Source organism: Propithecus coquereli, unplaced genomic scaffold, assembly GCF_000956105.1.
Source record: "Propithecus coquereli isolate 6110/MARCELLA unplaced genomic scaffold, Pcoq_1.0 Scaffold194, whole genome shotgun sequence".
Classification (NCBI taxonomy): Eukaryota; Metazoa; Chordata; class Mammalia; order Primates; family Indriidae; genus Propithecus; species Propithecus coquereli.
Window position 1 is genome coordinate 1,966,932 of NW_012144300.1, and position 21,311 is coordinate 1,988,242.

A 21,311-nucleotide genomic window follows, 5' to 3' on the forward strand; every position below is an offset into this window, starting at 1 on the left:
CGCCCGGCCAAGAATTATTTTTTTATTGCCTCATATTATCTGTCATATGACCCCTGACAATACAACTAAGCAGCACTAATCGTGGCCAAATCTTTCAAGAAGATTCAGCAACCCTGATTGAGCAATGCTGTGACATTTTCTGGGCATGGACTTAAGAAACACTTGGGAGTTTGGCTTCATTCATTCGTTTGCTTTTCCGTTACAACTTCCAGACCTGCCACCAGCACCAAGTAATTTACCCAAGGCATGCTCTGAGATCAAAGTCACATGACTACTTTGTTTGGCATTTTAAAATATTGGACAATAATTTGATACCTTGTAGTTATGGTGAAACATTACATAGGCAAAAAGGATGAACTCACTCTAAGTAAAAGAAATTTTGAGATACTGTATACATATATCTAGATCTCTCTATTAAGTACATTGAAAACATTCAGCGATGAGATTTGAAAGTCTTTCTTGTCTTTCTCTGGATGGCTAGAGAAATGGGGTATTAGCCTAAAAAATCCATGTAAGTTTTTGGAAAGACAATACATTTCTACTGAGTGAGACCGCATTTTAGCCAAACCAAGTGACCCACTCTGATAGACTGGCTAGGTGCTCACCAAACCTGTGAATTCTTCCTTCCAGGAATACAGGTGGGTTAAATTTCCCAGCCTCCCTTGCAGCTAGAAATGGCCAGGAGACTAAATGCAGGTGAAGTGAGCTCGGCCACTTTTAGGCCTGACTCATAAACCTTCTGGGAAGTGATCCTGCATTCTCTTTCCCAATTAAATGGCTGAGACCTGGAGGAGCTGGGTACCCCGAGACGGAGGAAGCCTGGCCCCTGAATGACCATATAAAAGATTGTCAACCAAAAACACCAGAGCAGACCTTATGTGAGCAAAAAAAAGTGCCCTATGTTAAGCCTTTGAGACAGAGTTGGGACTTTTTGTTAAAGCAATTGGACACCATGACTGACACTGAACTCTTCTACTTAATCACCTGGCCACCTGGCTTTGTATGCTTTTCTCATTTAATCCTCACAATAACTCTTCGATGTAGGAATTACTATCCCTATTTTAAAGACAGGAAAATGGGCTTGGAAAGTTTACCTGTGTTCCCCTAAGTGGGGGGCAACTTGACAAGTTGGTTTGGTTAGAGTAGCTCAGGGGGAATGTACTGTAGACTCTACCAGGCTGATTCTCCAGCGGCCACCAGAAAAAGACAGAGGTTTCTCAAACGTCACAGGATCACAGATGAATCTCTTTCTCTTGCCCTTGGATCAGCAGAGCTACTGATTAGAAGATCTGGGATTCAAATCCAAGCAGGCTTAGTCCAAAGGTTTTGCTCTTGACTGCCCTCACAGGTCAATATGTTTTATTAAAATCCCAAACATATTTATGCCCAGTAGTCATCTGGGTCTCTCATGCCTCTAAATAATTAGCTGAACTGCCTCTAGGCTCTCTTGCTTGGTTTAAAATGACCAGATTATTAATAAATTTGATTACTGCTCCATGCCTAAAAAGTCCTTATTGCATTGGTGCTGAGCAGAGGTCCATGCCGCGGTGTGCGTGTTCACTAGGAGATGGAGGAATGGAGGAGGAGTCTCTAACCCTCCTTCCCCTTCTAATTTTTCAAACTGTATAAACAATGAAAGGAAAGAGAATCAGCTTTAGATTCCTGCTCTATGTACAGGAAGGCACTATTTCCTTTTAAAGTGCAAGTTTAAATAAAGACAAGAAAAGGAGAGGGAGGGCAGAAGAAACTCCCTCTCTCTCATTTCTGGAGGAATACAAAACTCAGACTTCCCAGTCTTTTTGACAGAAGAAATACAGACTTTTGGGCCCCACCTGAGACCTATTGAAAGAGACACTTTAGCAAGATCTCCAGGTGAATGAAGGCTGAAGTTTGAGAAGCAGGGGTCTTAGTGGCAGCTGGAAGTGACATTCTGAAGCACCTGAAATAATCTGAGCTCGAGGTGTAACAGAGTGATCCACACACCACAGGTCTTCAAAGTGTGGTCCCTAGACCAGCAGCATCACCATCCCTTGGGGACTTTTTAGAACTGCAGATTCTTGGGCTCAACCAAGACCTACTTAACTGAACACTCTGTATGCGGGGCCCAGCAATCTTTTAACAACCCTCCAGGGGATTCTCGTGCACACTTAAGTTTGAGAATCACTGCCGTGTGCTAATGAGAGTTGAAGTTACAGCAGTTATTGCTCTTCCTTCTGAAAGAAGGAAGAGGGGAAGACACAGAAAGTTGTAATATTGTTCCCTTGAGAAATATGATCTGCATTATGACAATTCTCTTAATGATGCATCTTCTAGAATGCACAATGGGAAGGCCAAGCCTGGCCACGTGCTATTCACTACTTTGGTGGTGACCTTGCAAATCTGCTTTTCTATCAGGTGGAAGTACTAGGACTGCGCTCTGGGTAAAGAGGAAGGGGAAAGAGAGGGAGGGGCCAGAAAGGGAGTTGGGTATGATAAATCTGCTCTGCATTTTGCCTGCCTGGTCCTGCCAAGCCTCATGCACGTGGGGCACTGTGATAAGTGCTAATGGCAGCATTTCTAGTGCGTGCCTTCTTCAAAACAATTTCTCCCCCTTTTATCAAAAATGCAATAGAGTAAGAAAGGGGAACTGTGGATATTATACCAAGAATCTGCAACAGCCACATGCTAAACCACAGTGTCTCCGACCACGGCTCATTCTGGGATGCCACAGTCCCGATGCATGCATTTGTTTGGTCATTCATTCATTCATGTCTTCATCCAATATTTAGTGAGTGACTTTTTTGTGCAAAGCCTGAAAGGCCAGTGGAGAAGCTTCTTGTTCTGGATTTAGGGAAAAAACCAAGGGGAGCACCAGCGAGGAAAGTCACGGCTCTTCCTCCACCACAGACTCTCAGCTGAAACCACCTCTCCTCCCACTCCTGCCCACAGAAAACGCAGGCTAACGCTGAACCTAGGATGCATCACATTGTGATTTCCTACTTTAACTTTTCTCTTTTGCAAAGCAGGGATCGAGACGGCCAAGGAGGAAAATGCACCCACAGAAGAATATTTCCGTCCATACAGAGCCTCCTCCCTAGGCCGTGTGCTAACTCCTCATTTCACGGGGAGGGAAGTGACATACCCATCTCGGGTGGAGGCTGTCAGCTCTAGTTGTGAATTAGAAATCCCCTGTGGAGCCAGCAGACATCTCAAAGCCAAGGCCACTCCTCAGACCAATTAAGCCAAAACCCCTTGGGGTGGGACCCAGCCACAGGTACTTCAAAGAATTTTCCAGGTGATTCCACTGCACAGGCGAGGCTTGGAATGGCTATTCCGGGGATGGTCCAATGTCTCAGGTCCTGCCCCTTGATGGAGCAGAGCATCATTCCCTGAAGGTCAAAGTCCTGCATTCCCAGGATTCTCAGCTCAACTTTTTCAATTTCAGGAGTTTGTTTTAGAATTCAAAGTGAACTATCATACTGAAGCTTTTGTATTATAATGAATATTCATTTTCTTATTTATATAATTGTTATCAAACTTCAGATGCAGAACATTTCTAGACAAAAGAACAATTTTTTTTCTTATCTAAGAAGGTATACTAGTAGCAGAACTACTTTTTAATGACAATGTCATTCATTACACAACCAGCATGGTCAAAATGTTGTTATTATAATCCCTTGGCAGAGGGCATGCAGTTATTTGCATGATATGATGTCAGTTGTTTGGAATGGTGGCGGGGCCTTTGTTTAGAGAATGGGAAATTTTATAAAGGCCTGGGAAATAAGAAGGAATCCCACCAATCATCACTCTGCTCTTAACATCCGCTCTTATCATTTTTATTCCTTTGTGTATTAACATTTACTCTGGGGTGTACATGGCAATGTTACAATGGTTAAAAGTGGTTAAAATTATTATGTTGGTAATATTGTTGCAGTTAGCATCAAATCCTCTAACACCTCTAACTGCCCTTAACCTGAGAAATGTTAATCCATATTCCTTATTGTGGTAGAGAAAGGAGAGAGGTAGAATATGCCTAATTACTTAGACATTCATGAAAATTCTTTCCAATTTTGGTGTTTTGAAAATGAGGACCAGCAGCACAGGTATGACCTAGGAGCTTATTAAAGAGCAGAATCTCAGGCCATGTTCCAGGCTCGATGAATCAGAAACCGCAATGAAACTCCTTAGGTAATCCATAAACACAAGACATTTGGGAAGCACTGATTTAGCCTGTCTCTGCTACTGATGAAATGGGAGCTAATCAAATTCATATACAGAATTTAGAGAGGATCACAGGTGTAAACAGTCTTTGATAACAAAGCAGCTCAAAATTGGAATTAAAAAATTAGTAGGAAACCCCTCCTTGATTATAAAAAGGTTGTGAGACTAGTATAAAGAATAGTACACAGATGACATAAACAAATTGACCTTTTAAATTGGTGGTGTCCATTGTTACAGTATGAATTTGGCCATGATGATATAACGATACATTAGTAGTAAGAAGGCACATATTGCTTTTTTTTTTGCAAGTGGCATACATTTTTTAAAACATTATGAAGACAGAAGAAGTGTTCTGTACCATGATCCAGATTAGAGAGAACCTACAAGTGCTATCAGCCTCATTTTCAGGATGTCTCTCACAGTAAATGATTCTGTTGCTTCCTCATTTTTTGTCTTACTTACACTGCCCATTTCCCAGGCAACCTTGTCTCTCAGAATTTGCTCTTACCTCTTGGGGTTGTTGGTACTGAGAGGCCATCAGAAGGAAAGCCCGCTGGGCCTGGAACGCACTGTGCACCATTTCTGCCTGGGAACAGAGAGGAAGACAGCAGTTTCAATGTTTGAGCTCCTAAACACAGAGCTACCACATGATTCAGCAATTCCACCCATAGGTATACACCCAAGAAAAGTGAAAACATATGTAAGAACTTGTATTAATAAATGAATGTTCATAGCAGCATTATTCGTTAATAGTCAAAACGTGGAAACAACCTGAATGTCCATCAACTGATGAATGGATAAACAAAAAGTGATATATCCACACAATGGAATATTATTCTGCATTAAAAAGAAAGGAAGTACTGACACATGCTACAACATAGGTGAACCTTGAAAGCATTATGCTGAGTGAATGAAGCCAGTCACAAAAGAGCATATTTGTGTGATCCCATTTATCTGAAATGTCCAGAATAAGCAAATCTATAGATGGCAAGTAGATTAGTGGCTGCCAGGGGCTGGCAGGAGGGAGGAATGGAGTGAATTGCTAATGCGTGTGGGGTTTCTTTTGGGAGTGATGAAAATGTTCTGGAATTAGTGATGACGGTTCCACAACTTGGTGAATATACTAAGAACCACTGAACTGTACACTTTAAAAGGGTGAATATTAGGCATGAATTATCTCAATAAAGCTGCTAAAAATGTTTGCTCCCCAAAGTGCAATTTTTTTCAAAGGGCATCCCTTGGTCTCTTTCAGACTGTGTCTGTGCCCCAAATGTGTTCTACACCTTCTAGTGGGAAGAGAATTTTCCCTTAAGCCATCCCCGTGGAAATATGCTCACTGAAAGCCAGTGGCTTCTCTAACTACTCATCAAGACAGATCTGGGAGACTGGGACCCAGGTAGAGGGGCCCCCGCTTGGACTCAACCCCGCCAAAAGGATTTGTGCAGGTGGGAATGCCCTCAAACACGTATTCTCTTATCCTCACCTTCTATTCACTCTTAACTCACTCTTTAATGTATTAAAGAATTATGGAAGAGTACCAAGAAGAAAATAATGTCAAATATCCCTATCACCCAGAATTAACCATTTTTGGCATATTTTTTCTAGTTTTTAAGAAAATTCACACAGTTGTTTTCATAAGTCAAAGCATACTGACTTAAAAAGATTAATTTTTTAAAATGCATAAAGTTTCAAAGATTAAAGATTTTAAAAAATGCCTTACAACCTAGAAATAATCATCATTAACATTAGATGAACATGATTGCGACCACCTTTTAGGAATATATGCAGAGACACTTATAAAATGGGACCATCCCTATGCTATGTTTTAAAACAAAAAGCACACATTTTAATTGAACAGTAGAGATGAAATAGAAAAAGAACTATTAAACTTCAAGGGAAAGTTTCTACACCATAATAGTTATTATGTCCTAAATGATCATTCTAAGGTAAAAAAAGATTATGAGATATTAAGAGATTACAATAATGATGTGTTTGCATTTTAAACATGTTATAATTCTAGACAGTATTGACTGACATTTTGCTGGGAAAGATGAGAACAATAAGTACTCTCACACTTTTCTCACCTCTGGTCCCTATCTTTCATATCTTTTAGTTATTATTTTTATTTTGCCCGACTGATAACATTCATATTCGATCTATAGCATTAGTTTCCATAGTTGCCTCGTATTAGTTCTGCATTGAAACAAACCTGGTAGTTCTCACCATGGTTTCTTCATTCCTGAGTTATTCTGTTATTTTGTTTTTATTCACTGGATGCCTGTCACCAAGTATTTTTTTCAACAAAGTCTCAAAGTTGCTTTCGTTCTTTCGGGTTTAAGCGTGTCTCCCTATTGTCTTTAAATTTTAACGACATTTTGGCTGGATATTTCCTTGGGTCACATTCCTTCTCCATTTTCAGAGAGCATGGCACTAGACGGGCAGTGGAGAAATCTCAGCCCAGCTTGGTTTTTTTCTCTCCTGTAGGAAATTGACTTATTCTGCTTTGGTACCTGAAGAATTATTTCTTTATCTTTGAGGTTAATAGCTTAACTAAGATGTGTTTGGGTTTTGGGCATTCTACAGTACATTGCCTGGAATATATTTGGTCCTTTATTCATTTCTGTGAAATTTTCATGTATCTTCTGATATATACTGTTCTTTTTATTAGAGTCTCTATTCAGGGACTCCAGTTATTATCCTCACGTTGTATAATATTTTAATGTCATCATATCTTTCAGATTCTCTCTGTCTTTAATTTCTTTGTCATCGGTATTCATTGGGAATACAGAAATACTTTTTTTCTATTGTTAGTAAAAAAATTTTCAACAGGTCTCATATACGTTAACATTTTTAATTTATAGATTATTTCTGCACCAATGTTTTCAGTTCTTGATCTGATAGACTTTCAGTCTCCCTTTTCATTTCATTCTTGTTTTTGTCTTTAAGCTATTTTAAAAATACTTTTATACTCTTGTTAAGTTATAAGAGTATCAGTTACATTCTTACTAAGTCATTGTGAGGAACCTGGTTCTGTTCCTTAAGTTTTATTTTCAAGGGTGAGCCCGTGTCTTTGTACTTTGCATGCTGTGTTCCTTTCTGACACACTATTTGTAGCTGCCGTGCTGATTCTTTTCCTCTTGCACCTGCCTGATCAGCTCTGTCCATTTATTTTACATTTTCTGATCAAATGTGGGTGCTTCCTTGCCACCATACTGGAGATCCGTTTCTTTTCTCTTTCAAACAACGGTCTGAGGGCTAAATGATTTGTACGTTGTCTACTCTTTTAGGGCCCTATTCCTGACAGGAACAGGGACGGCAAGAACTCGGCTGACATGATAACCAGTCTTTAATTGAGCCTCTGAGTGCTGCTTATTCTTCTGGGAATTTTCTAAATGACCCAAACCAGGATTCACACCACCTACTTGGAACATATGCCATGCTGATGGAGTGGTGACCTCAGATTCTAGATCATTTCTCCAATGCACAACCTAGACATGAAGGCTTTACATCTACAGACAGAAGCAGTCCATGGTTTTCTTTTCGTCCTTCATAATTCTCCTTTCTTGATTTCATTTCCACTAAGGTGTGTCTCTAAGGGGTGAGGTGTTAGGAGCAGTGTTAGGAACTAAAAGCTGGTTAGATTAATAGCTTTTTTGTTTGGTTACTATTAGTGAGTTGGTTTTTTTTAACTTTTTTTTTTTAGCTCATTTGTGGGGAGGGAAACATTCTGTGATTCAGTTTTATTTGGTCATGAGTTTATGTTCTTCTACACTTACCAATTTCATCTTTAATCTCCTCTTTGTTAACTTCGCATCTGTTTAGGGGCAGTTTCTCCCTGCCTGCTGTCTTGGGTATGACTTATTTCTCTGATATTAACAGATACGTAAGAACTGGCTTGTATTTTCAAAAACAGATACCCAGGATAGCAACAAAAGGATTAGCTTAACTTCATCCCAGTGTTAGTATTAGATAATTTTCTGGGCTGGAAGGATAAATGTGTTAACTAATGGGGAAACGACTAGTTTTTATCATTCCACTTCATTAGCACATTTTGGCATCTGACAAAGTTTCCAAAATATAACTGAAATGAACACCTTAATCTTGTTTCTAACTTTCCTCATTACTTCTCATCCAAGCATTTTTTTCTCACTGAGAAGAAAATGCTTGAAATCAAACGAAGACTTGCAGATCATTTACATTTAAAATCACAAATTCAATCATCATCAAGTTAAGAGATTAAGTCTTATAAATGTTCAAATGAGGGTATATTTTTCTCCATGCCATTCTGGAGCACACCATCTCTTCTCTTTGTCTTGGTAGCCTGACTGCTGGGTTATATTGCTCAAGATCTCAAACTTTGGATGTTCCTTACGGAAGAATAGAGAGCGTTTGAATCTCACTGTCTTGGAGGCCATTATGACCTTATGAATGTGAAGCTCTGAGCTGTGTGAATGTTTTTCCATGTATTAAAACATATATTTTCAGTGATTCAGAAGGACTTTTGTTGGTCTCTAATGACCACATTTCCAAAGAGAAGACTACAAAATACAACTTTCCACAGCTTGGATATAAATAAGTATGCTTCTCCCAGCAACGATAATATAGAGGTATCGTCCTCATCCACGGCAGGCCTTGCAGAATCAACTGAATCATGGTTGCTGTGGGAACGTAATTTGGGATGGCTTGACTTCTGTAGTTACAATTGCAGCTCAGAGGTGGCATTAACAATATTTTTATAGTTATCCCAAGATGAACACTATCATTAGCCTTTTTCACTTTCCCTAGTAACAACATTTAGCCTGTTGCTAATAGAGCAATTTTCTGGTGAGTCTGATTAGCGAAGATGGCCAATCTCATTAATTAGTCTCTTCCTCCAAATGGCCTTTCACTCAACAATAGGGGTTGAGCTTGGGGTGGAGAATGGCTCAATACCTAGATATCTGCTTCCCTTTCTTTTGCTTATATAGACAAAACCTTTCTGAGAATTCGACTATGCCCTTCTTTCAGCTCCCTGGAACTCTGGGCATAATTAACAGACTCCAATCTACATTCGTTTTTGATCTCATCAGTCTACATGTCAAAGGACTTTCACTACAACTTCTGATCCACTTGCTTCCTCCTTCTGGAAAGTTCCATGAGTCCCCTCCACCAGACAGAATCCTATTTAGGAGCAATTTTACTGAACCTGCTGAGTCTGATAACTTGAAAGGGAGCATTTGGCTCACTCAGGCAGTTCAAAACACTGTGAAAGAAAAAGCCAAACGTAGGGGTTTTCAATAACGACAAATAATTGAGGGTTTTTGCTGAGTTTGTCCATCACATGTGTGCAGGGCTCAGAGAGCCCGGGCGACCTTTGTGGGTGAACATGTGCCTCCATTTGCCGGTAGGCACGTGTGTGCAGAGAGGAAAGGGATCGTTTTGGTCAAAGTCAAAGCTGTGCAGTTTGTTTGAACTCTATCAATTATCACTTCAACAACCGGGGTTCTCAGATAGACAGGTTGGTGGAACATCTATTGTTCTAGGGTCCTAGGGTGAAGAGTAGGAGGATGAATTTCAGAAATCAGTTTAAAGCAAGCCTTGAGAACAAGCAGACACCAGCTAAATATGACTTATTTCCATCTAATCCCCTGGGAGGGAAAGCTGGCTCTTTAGGGAAGCCCAGTGGATTTCTGAATACTCATCACAGCTTTGCATTGTTTCACTGGATGCAAACTGCAGGCTGCAAAGTCCCATGTGAACAGCAAAACGGGCAGGCACAACGGAGGGAGAGGGCACGGGCAAGATTGGGAAGATGGGAAAAGCACCCAACCTGGGTGCCTGTGCTAAAGGCATTTCCAAATCCTTCTGAAACTGCATCACCCCTCCTCTTGAGAGCCAGACAGCGTAGGGAAGGAGCTCTTTTTTCTCTGACTGAGGACAGGTGAATGGGCATCTTTTCCTCAGTGCAATTTGCAGCCCCTGGGAAGGTCACTGCCAAGGCCGTCCCCGTGAACCTCCCTAACTGGTCTACCAATGCCCTGTATTCATAACTGGAGACACTGTATTTCCAGATTTATTTTTTAGGAGCCTCTGAAAGGGGTGGCCTTGCAAAAACAACACAAAAATACCTAATCCCACATAGCAAAATACCTAATCCTACAGTTTCCCCAGTAACAGTTAAAGATCAATTCTGTAAGTTGTCTGACTACTAGGTACCCTGCAGGAGTTCTGTTTTGCACAACTTCTGAAGAAAGCTGAATGGACAGAAAAGAAATGTAAATCTTTCTTTCAAAATTGGTTTTTTGTGAATCTGCTTTTACGGAGTTCCTGAGTAAACAGCAGAAGAACAAACTACAGCCTCAGCCATATCCCGAGGACAGAGTCACATCTCCTGTGATAATCCCTTCTCCAAGGAAAGGCAGGAAACCAAGTCTCAGACTTTGACATTCTAGCAGTTTTTTGTTATCCTCTTGCTACCCAGAAGAAAGAAAGGAGGGATGCAGGAATTTCTCCACTATACCCTGCCATTTTCACAGCCCCACACATTCTTCCCCTTCCACCGCTGTGCTGGTCTTTCCCCTTCCCCCAGGGAAAAGTAAATAAACCTTTTCTTCCTATCCTAATCTCTGTCTGGAGAAATCTTTCTCAAAACCCGTGCATGGGCAACGCCGCCCTACAGCCTCCACCCTAAAGGAACAGTCCCTTGAGTTTGGACCAGTGAGGAGGTAAAGCAGGATCTGACAGATGACAGCAAGATAAGAAAATGGGCCAGAAAAAAGAGGTGACAGATGCGCAGATGAATTTCACCCATTTCGTGATTTTGCTTCAAACAAGATTGAAGATGCCTCATTTTTTAAAACACGAACGTAAGCACTGACCCCATAATAACGTCAACTCAGATAATGACATATTCTGAACCTCACAGAAGGCTCTCGATCTTGAGCAGGCACCAGAATCAACCTGAGGGTTTCTGTCCAGTGTTTCTGCCAAGTGCCACGCCCAGAGTTCTGATTCAGGACATTTGGGTGGGATCAAGCATTTGCATTTCTTGGGTAAGGCTGATGCTTTGAGTCTGGACACCACACTTTGAAAACCATTGGCCTAAATGGTAGCTCATGTATTCTCTCTCTCGCTTCTACGTCACTTTCATCAGCACCTGAATTAGAGAAACAGCTCAGAGGGCATCCACTATGGACGCTCGCACTCATACCACCCGAAGAGGCTCATTTCATTCATCCCCTGCATTTTTTCAAGTGAAGGGATAAAGATCTAGAAAAAAATGGAGTTCTTTGCCCAGGGTCACGTAGTCACCTGTGGCAAGAACTCCTAATTCCTGACTCCTTTCTAGTTCTCTTTTATTGTCAAGGGAGAGACTTGAAGCACAGAAAAAGGGAAAGTTTGGCAAAAGTGAGCGAGAACAATGCAGACCATGAGAGTGAGATCTAATTGCATCAAGCTAATGTGTTTTTTTGAAAAATATCAGCAAGACTGTCTTTATAGCTACGACTACTTGCCTAATGGAAGAAGACAAGTGGGCATGAGCTAAGCCAGTCATGGGAGCTATCACCACCCGAAAGTATTTACAGAGCAGCTGCATGAGCTCTTCACCTCTGAGCTGAGAACAGGGCAGCCACGGTAATGGGAGATTACAAAAGGAGGCCCCTCAGTAAAAAATGTGCTAATGGTGTTTGGGAGCAGAGGCTGCAGGCCAGGGAAAGAATGCCTCACCCCTCCCCACTCACAGTGCTCGCTTGGATGCTTATTTTCTTATAGTGACTTCAGGGGTTGTTATTTCTTATAAAGAGTTCGGATAAAGTCCAGAATTTTGTCTGGCCTCCACGGCCCTGCACAACTGGACCCTGGTCTTCTGGCGTCACGGCCACACCTCCTCTGCAGGTACTCTCTGCTCCAGTCAGGGTGGTCTCCTGAGCATCCCGGGATGCTTCTTGAAGGAGCCCTGGGACAAGAAATGTATTTATTTATCCAGAGCTGATTTACACAGCTCTCCACCTCTTTGAAAAAGAAACCAAGACCTGGAGAGGTTAGCGAAATCTTCCAAGGTTGGCAGACCAGCGTAGGATTAGAGTCGGGTTTGCTGACTCGAACCTACTGCCTTCTCCCTAATCCTATACTAGTTACCACGGTGGGTTAACTTAGCGGGAACAGCAGCTTCACTGCTTCCTCAATGACACTGTAAGTCCCTAAAGAGTCAAGATTTCGTGTTTCATTCTGTTGTATCCTCCACCGAGCCCAGCATGGGGCTTTGCATACAGGAGCTGACTGACATTTACCATTTGACAAGGATCCCCTCACAGTGGTCAAGACCTGGCAGAAAGTTAAGCCTGGGAGCCAACTTTAATGGGGAGGGCCCAAAGAACAACAGACGGGGAGTATGACCGTCCTCATATAGGGACAGATTCCATGGGCCTTTGTCTTTTCCCTGATGCCTAGTTTCAAGTGGTACCAATCACATAATGAATCAGTAATGGTGAGGTAGGAAGGCAGTTCCTTAGTCTACACCATGTGGCCCTGAATAGAGAGGTCCTCCACAGTTGTTGGTAGTGTTCCAAGCTCTATGTGGCTCTGTCCTGGTCCATTCCTTCTGTCATTCTCCCGAGTCTCCACTTCAAAGTCCCTCCACACCTTTGAATCCCAGTCCCTGCCCCGCCTGGCACATGACAGGTGCTGAACAACTGCTGAGCAGATGGGTGAATGAATGAATGAATGAATGAAACAGCATGGTCAGGATCCCAATAGAGAGTAAATTATTAAATGTTAAACCCAACGAATGTGGATATAAGTAGTTGATGGAAAAGCTATAATAGCTTTGTATCCTTGCAACTTCTGCTATAGTCCTAAATATAGTTAAACTATTTAGGTTATTAAGTATGAAATCTCTGATTTCCTTAAGTACTGAGTTTGACTGTTATCTCTGACATTTCAATTTGACACTTCTTGCTTTATTTTTATTGTGAAGGTACATCCTTCTTTCAAATGTACAGTTTGGCTTGTGATTATCTTTCAAATTTTTGTGAAACTATGGAGAAGTCAAAATTTCACGTTATTTTCGAATATGAGTTCTGTTGTGGAACCAATGCAGTGCAGACAGCTCGACATTTCAAGGAAGTGTTGGGAAAGGATGTGGCTAGTGAACAGACAGTACATCCATGGTTTGAGAAGTTCCGTTCTGGTGATTTTAATCTTCAAAATGAGCCAAGTGGGTGACCTGAGACCAAGGTGGATAATGATGAGCTGAAAGCTGGAGTCGAAGTGAATCCACCTTAACCTATGTGTGAATTAGCAGCAAGGTTTGACATTACTATCCAACAATGGTGGACCATTTGAAACAAATGGGCAAAGTAAAGAAGCTGGAAAGATGGGTACTGCATGAATTAAATGAGCATCGACAGAGAAATTGTCTTGAAGCTTGTCTTTCTTTGTTGTCACGACATAAAAGTGAACCATTTCTACACCATATTGTTATGTCTGATGAAAATGGATTCTTTTTGACAATGGCAAACATTCGGCACAATGGTTGGATAAAGATGTAGAGTGGAAACACAGTCCAAAACTGAATATTCATCAGAAAAAGCTAATGGTGTCTGTTTGGTGGTCCAGCACTGGTATTATCCACTACAGCTTCATGACACCTGGTCAATCGATTACAGCGGATGTCTACTGCAGCCAATTGGACAAAATGATAAGGATGCTTGCAATTAAGCAGCCGAGATTGGTCAAAAGAGACAGGCCAATCCTCTTGCAAGACAACGCTCGACCACATGTCGCACAAACAATGCTGCTCAAACTACAGAGGCTAGACTTGGAAACTCTCTGTCATCTGCCGTATTCACCAGACCTTGCATCAACTGACTACCACTTCTTCCAGGCTGTGTGGACCACTTCTTGCAAGGAAAAATATTCAATTCTCAGCAAGCTGTGGAAAATGCCTTTCACGATTTCATTGCCACCTACTCTCCAGGCTTCTTCACTTATGACATAAACAAGCTACCATTAAGATGGCAAAACTGTTGATAGTTTAGGCACATACTTTGATTTATTATACTGCTTCTTGTTTGAGATATAATAAACTACACTTTCGATTTGAAATCTGACATTTCATATTTAATGACCTAAATATTTTCCCCCTCCTCTGCATTTTTGTAAGTGAGAAAGACTATTCAGTTTCAATATTCAGACCACATTGTGGAACCTCCATTCCAGCTTCAGGTCCCTGCCAGCTGACGTGTGTCGGGGGGATCGTGGAGAGCTGTGGGAAGTGTCATGGACACCTATGTGGGAGGGGCTCGGGGGCAGTCATCTGGTGGAAAGGATGGTGGGACTGTGATATGGCAGGTCACTAGGAGACTCTAGGATAAACACTCTGTTTTCACTTGGATTGTTTCTGCTTATTAAAAATAGCAAAGCTCTCTAAAGATGCTTTCGTCCTCACTACATAAGATTTTATTCTCTGTGCTTATATTTATCTGGGGATGCCTGGAGGTGCTTATAGAGATTGGGGATGGGGGGGTGAAAAAATACCCAAACTGCCCCCTTTATGCTGTCCCAGCCAAGAATAAAACACAAAAGTACGGAATGTTTCTGCACAACTTTTTTCGTTCCCATGGACTTTTGTCTGTTTTGCCTGATGTTTGGGAAACCACTCTCTCTCTTCCCAGTGTGCCATTAGGAAAAGGCACAAAGAAACCAGCCAGAATTACCATCAACAGAGAGACTTGTATATCTTCTTGTGCTAAAGCTTATTCTGAGAGCACACTCTGTTTTGTCGTAACATAGTCTAAAGCTAAGAGTTAAGACATGAGAAATCAAATTGACTGCTTTTTGTAGTTGACTCTGAAACTGCCACAGTGAGACAGGAGAAGGGCCAAGCTTTTCTTGGACTATGTCTGGCCCCATCATTACAGTCAGCATCTTAGTATCTCACCTGGACTACCTGTACGTGCCAGTGCTTGGCACATGTGTCACTTGCCCTAAACATAGGGCCAGCACAGATTACAGCATGATTCTATCTTATCAAGGAGAAAACAGTACTGTACAATCAATGGTTTTTTAGACTTTGAAAAATGTCCTTATGAAATAAACATGCCATGACATCAGTGAAAATTATCTCTGAGTAGTAGGATTATGAGTGGTTTTTGTTCTCTCCTGACACATTGATTGTCAAATTTTCCTACATCAGACGTTTTTATTGCATTATCAGAAAAAAATTGTTGGAATGATATAACTGAGTAAAAAAGAAGCTTATTATTTAATTTCACAATCAAAGTATTTTCTGAGTACCTCTTATGTGCCTAGGGGCTACATCAGGTATAAATCAGGTATAAATCAGAGAATAATTAGTGCATGTGAGTAGTAAGTAATAAGATGCTCATTGTGTGGGCAGACAACACACATCCGATCTGGACAGGTAAGGATTGTTGATATCACCAATCCATGGGTTGAAAAGGTAAGTTTTCCCATTTGGTCAGCTGAACAAAACACGAAAAGCATTCTCATAAAAAAGGGGATGAAAAGGAAAGTGCATTCTTTTTGGATAAAAGATTTCCTTTTCTTGAGAACCCAGGACGCATGCCGCTTGCTACTCAGTCATTTCTAACCATCGTCATGACACGGCTCTGGCTCTTCGAGACAGCAGGGGTTTCATTAAGCCTACAACTCAGCCACACTGCCTTTTTGAAGTATCCAGGGTGTGCACAATAAAATGGAGTCTAAATCTGCAGTCTGACTAGGAGAAGGAAGCAGTAATGTCACACTCTACTTACTTAACAAACATGTTGGCAATACTCCATTAAATCATAAAGACAAGTTAATTTAAAGACTCTGGCCTGCACAAATACCAAACAAGTCACAGTCGATTTTGGGCTCTGCCTTAGCCAAAGCATATATCAAAAGGGCAATAATTTTATATTACGTAATTGTTATAAATTAGTACTTTTACTGCTCTTAACAGTTTACTGATTTATTTTTTCAATGATTCTATTCTCATTGGTAGGAAAAGGAGGCATGCTTATGGAATAGAGCTAAACAGTTTCGCAGTCTGGAAAGGAAAGATGAGTAGGTAGATTGAGAATGTCAATGCTAGGTACATTTATTAAAAAAATAATCATTCAGGCACTGCTAATAAATGAGGTTTATTCTTTATTAATAGGACTGTTGCCTTGGCAACTTCCAGCTCACGAAAGTATTTACATCAGCCACGGCGCACAATTCTGACACTAAGGAACAGCTCCAACGTGTTTTTTTCTACATCCATGCCTGGAATCTTCTATTATATATCTGAGCTGCATTACTGGTCTCAGTTAAGGTGACCTCAATAACCACCAACCCCATCCAAAACATGTCATATCCAACCCCAAAGAGGCAATTGAAACAAATTTCTTGGTATAGCAAATAGATAAAACTGATAATTTTCTTTTTTTTTAGTTTTTGTTTTTTTGCAAAAAGGATTGTTTATATATGGGCTGTTTTATTTTCCTACTTGTCCAGCAGAGGGCAAAGTATTTTTAAACAATCAGGGTCATGAATATTAATGAGCATTCAAATCATACAGACTAAAACTCTTATTTTCCTAGTTTCTAATTATCACCATATAGCCTGAGGCACTTTAGCCACCGATAGTATGAATAGTGTGCTGATAGTATGAATCAGCACAACACGTGTATGGAAGAACAATTTGGCAATTAATATTAGGGACCACTTGCCGTTAGCCTAGCACTTTCAATTGTAGGAATTTTCCTTGAGAAAAGAATTGCATAATTACAAAATAATGTTTGTACAAGAACTATCCAGTGCAATTTGATTCATAATAGGATAAAAACTGAAAACAAGTTAAACATCACTAATTTTTTAAGTGATTATAAATAATACTAGATGACTATCCTTGCAAAGTCAGGACCAGGGCAGAGCTAGCAGGGAGCCCAGGGTGTGAAATTTAAGAGGTGCTCTCTCTCAGGGTCACACTGTAGGGGGTTCCCCTGTCTCCCCTAGTCTGGGCCCTGCATTCTTGTACATACATTATATCATCTACACACAACTGTGGTTGTTCAAATCCATTATGGTGTAACCATGCAATGAAATAGTATGCAGCCATTAAGAATGATAATGTAGACGTCAACTTACTGTCATGGAATGAAGCCCAGAACACATGGTCTAAGTTAAATAAGCAAGTTACAAAAACAGTTTGTGCAGAAAAGTCTGAAGAATCTATAATATAAAACCAATCACTGTAACTTAAAAAGCCTGACACAGAACCCTTCTAAATAATTGATTATTGGAGGAACAGGGGAAGAGGGGATGAGTGAAAACCAACCTAACGTGTACCATGAACACTATCGGGGTGACAGGCACACTTTTAACTCGGACTCAAGCATTACAAAAGTGATCCATGTAACCAAAACCATTTGCACCCCCATAATACTTTGAAATAAAAATAAATAATTGATCATTATAACTTATATAAGAAAAGATCAAAGTCTTGAAAGGATTAAACACAGTTGAGTACTTCTCAAGGCATGGGAATAGGAAAAGAAAGTAAACATCATTGTATGTTTAAATCCATTTGCTTTTCTGACAGGCATGACTACTGTTGCCAGCTTGTATTCTGAACAAAGCCATGCTCCTAAATTAACTTCATTTTCAAATTTAATCATTGTGTAACTACAAAATATTTGGCACATTGGCCCCTCTCCAAGTTCTCTAACTTGTTTTCCTAACACTTAAGGAATCTAAAGCACTTTATCAACATGTTTAAACCAAATCTTTTGACTTAGGGAACCAGCAACTTCTTTGAAACTGATGAATCTTGAGTCTTCACAAGGAAAGGATCCTTGGTTGCCCTAAAGCTATTGAGAAAAATCAGAGAAAACACATACTACTTCCATTAGACTGCACTGTGATTATCTTTTCATGTTGTGTTATTTAAGTCATATTCTTAACTAAGTCTTCATCCATGTATATATGCCTTGCATCCCCAAGTAGAGAACGCATTGTAGAAGACGAAGCCAGCGGGTGCCGACATCTTATAGAAGGGCCTTTATTACAATAGAAGCTCAGTCACTACTGATTAATAATGAATGAGTGAAATTATTATAAAGCGGTGTTATGTATTAATAGTAAAGAAACCATAAACTTGAGATTCAGATGGGCCTGATACCAAATTCAACTCTAATCCTTCCTAGATGCATGGCCATTCACAAGTTACCCAGCCTTTCTGAGGCGTGGTTTCCTTATTTTGAATGATACTTACATTAAACGTTCTCCTAATGATCAATGGAAGTAATGTCTGTTGGTAGCTGTGCACCGTGCCTGACACATAGCAGGCCCTCAACAAATGTTACTTCTCTTTCCCCTTCTTTACAATCACCGCTTTTACTACTACGGAAAAGAAAAATAAGGCATGGAAATAAAGTTGATTTCTAGTGACTATAAAGTTTAGCTAAAAGCCAGCTTTTTTTCATGCATCAACCATGTCCACCCAATACTAACCCCTCTGGATTAAGATCTTACTATGAGCACTCGACCATGAGAGGTTCTTGCTAAGCACTGGTTCCCCATTCTCCGTGGATTCCCAGGCAGCCGGGACCACTGATCACCAGGGTGCCCTGCAGCCAAGCTGTGTGGGACTGGTGGCATTGCCTGTGCCCACATTTTCTCTTCAGTTTGTCTTTTGCTACCTAGTGAACTCCCTTTCAGGCCAGACCTTGATTCTGAGATCTTTTCCTCTAGCAGCAAATATTCCTTTTCCCCTCTTCTGATCATAACACATCCTTGCTATAAAAAATTCAAAAGACACGGGCATTCAAAAAATAAAAGGTTTCAGGCCAGGCACCGTGGTTGGTTCACACCTGTAATCCCAGGATTTTGGGAGGCCAAGGTGGGAGGATTGCTTCAGGCCAGGAGTTCAAGATCAGCCTGGGCAACACAGTGAGACCCTGTCTCTACAAAAAATAAAAAAAAAGTAGCTGGGCATGGTGGTGTGTACCTGTAGTCCCAGCTGGTTGGGAGGCCAAGGCAGGAGCATTGCTTGAGCCCAAAAGTTCGAAGCTGTAGTGACTCTGATTGTGCCACTGCACTCCAGCCTGGGTAACAGAGTGAGACACTGTCTCAAATAAAAAAAAAAAAAGCTTTCAGTAATCCCACCCCCCAAGGATGACCACTGTCAGTAATTCAATGAATATCCTTACAGACTTTATTTTTAATAAGACAAATCTTTCTTAATTGCATGTCACCTCCCTACCCTCTTTTCTTTCAATTCCTGCTCAGTTATCCTCAGAAAAATCTCTTTTCCTTCCTCTCTTATCCCACTTGCAAACTCCCAGGTTACCCTAATAAAGGTTGCTAAGCATCAAAGGAGTGTAACTATACTCATATAAAGAAAAAGAAAAATCTTGTTTGGTAGCGAAAGTAGAAAGGAGTCAGGCTCAGCGTCAGCTGAAAGAATGCAGCATTTGCATAGAAATTCCTATTTCTTTGTCTTTCTCTAATTAAACTCACATTTCCCCAGGTATCAGCATTCATAATAAATGACTATTTTTCATTTCATGTTATTGTTTTCCTGCTTCATTTAACTAAAAGCATGGTGGAACAATTGTTCTCTAGCATTTTGCATTAGATAAGTACTGCCCAGAAACCTCTAGTGAAGGTTTTTCTTTTTAATACCTCACCTACCACAGACTGATGCTTTTGTAAAATAAATAAAAATGCATTACTAGAAAAATGAAATGTAAAAAAATAGATACACAAAGTACAGTACAAATCCCATTTATTTCAATTATTAGATTTAGTAGACTTAATTGCTATGTTGGACTGCTATAAAAGTTTTCAAAGTCTTACAACTTCTGTACTTATCTCATGGTTCAGACGGTTAGTGAACAGTTTCTAGACAGCACATGAAGGAGTGTTCTTCCATATCTCTGCATGGGAACCCAACCACCTATGGCTGACGTTAGGTCCATGAGAAAATGTCTTCCAAGTTTCTAAGAACTAATTTGCAAATGCACTTTGGGAGGAGGAGGTCTCATTGAAAATTTTGGGACTGTATGTATTTGGATATTTTGAGACAATCTACTGACTTTTCACTGTCCAACCAGATGTTTGCAATTATATAAACACAGTCAAAGACTCTTGAAACCAGGGAGATTTGATTACTGGAAATACAAAGTGAAGTCCCCGCCAAAAGTTTAATTTCCCAGCGTATCCTTTCAGACTCCAAAGTTATTTCTTGCCTGCTCTCTATCGTTTTGAGTGCTAGCAATTGAGGGGAAAACCATGTGCAAAACCCAATCCAAACAGAAAGTCCAAGCAAAAGTCTCTGTCTTTTAAAACTCTGACCTTCAGTTTAAAATGCTTATGGTAAGGTTCATATGAATATCTTGTCTCAGAGCTCACAGCGTTTCTACTGGCAGTGAGGACGTGTCAATATATTAGTGGATTTTCTCGTTACTTATGAATTCTTATCCCAGTTTCTTAAACTGTCTTAGAGCTCTAGTCTTTCAATAGCTCACTTTTCTCAACTACAAAAGAAGAATGAGAATGAAGAGAATGAGGGAGATACTAGATAAATTGTCAAGGCAATGATAAATTCAGTATGTGTGTGTGTATGTGTGTGTGTGTGTGATAAACAAAAATACATAAGGACACAGCAATTCAATAGTCCATGATTCTCAATATTTCATTTGCTAATTCATGACTTAAAACCTGGACCTGATGATTTGTTTTTTAACTGCTGGTCCTGGTTTGGCCTGATCCAAACCGTCAGCCAGAGTAAGTTCATCCACGCACTGATTCAGTTATTCATTAATAAATTTGATTAATTTGTTCAAACATTCATCCTCATTCATTCATTTAGCAAACACTTACTAACTATTTACTATGAGCACAGTCCTAGACATCGAGAAGGCTGGAGGAAAACAGCACAGTTCCGGAACCTTTAATAAATCCCAACACTCAACAGGTGGACCCAAAGTTAGAAATCATACTACCTTACCTGTATATTAATCTGTTCTAACTGAAGCTTTTGAAAGTCAAGTGTCAGATTCCAAGCACCTTACTATTTAAAATGTTCCTTTTAAAAAGGGTTTTCTGAAAGAGAAAGGATTTATACTGTAAACACGTGT

At 40.4% G+C, this 21,311-nt stretch overlaps 1 protein-coding gene across 1 annotated transcript in view; it reads right to left on the bottom strand.

Moving 5' to 3' along the window:
* CAP2 (CAP, adenylate cyclase-associated protein, 2 (yeast)) overlaps positions 1-21,311 on the bottom strand; it is a 156,890-nt gene that overhangs the window by 95,726 nt on the left and 39,853 nt on the right. Inside the window, exon 4 of the mRNA XM_012643265.1 lies at positions 4,709-4,786. Coding sequence (XP_012498719.1) covers positions 4,709-4,786 — 78 coding nt within the window. The remainder of the gene's footprint in view (positions 1-4,708; positions 4,787-21,311) is intronic.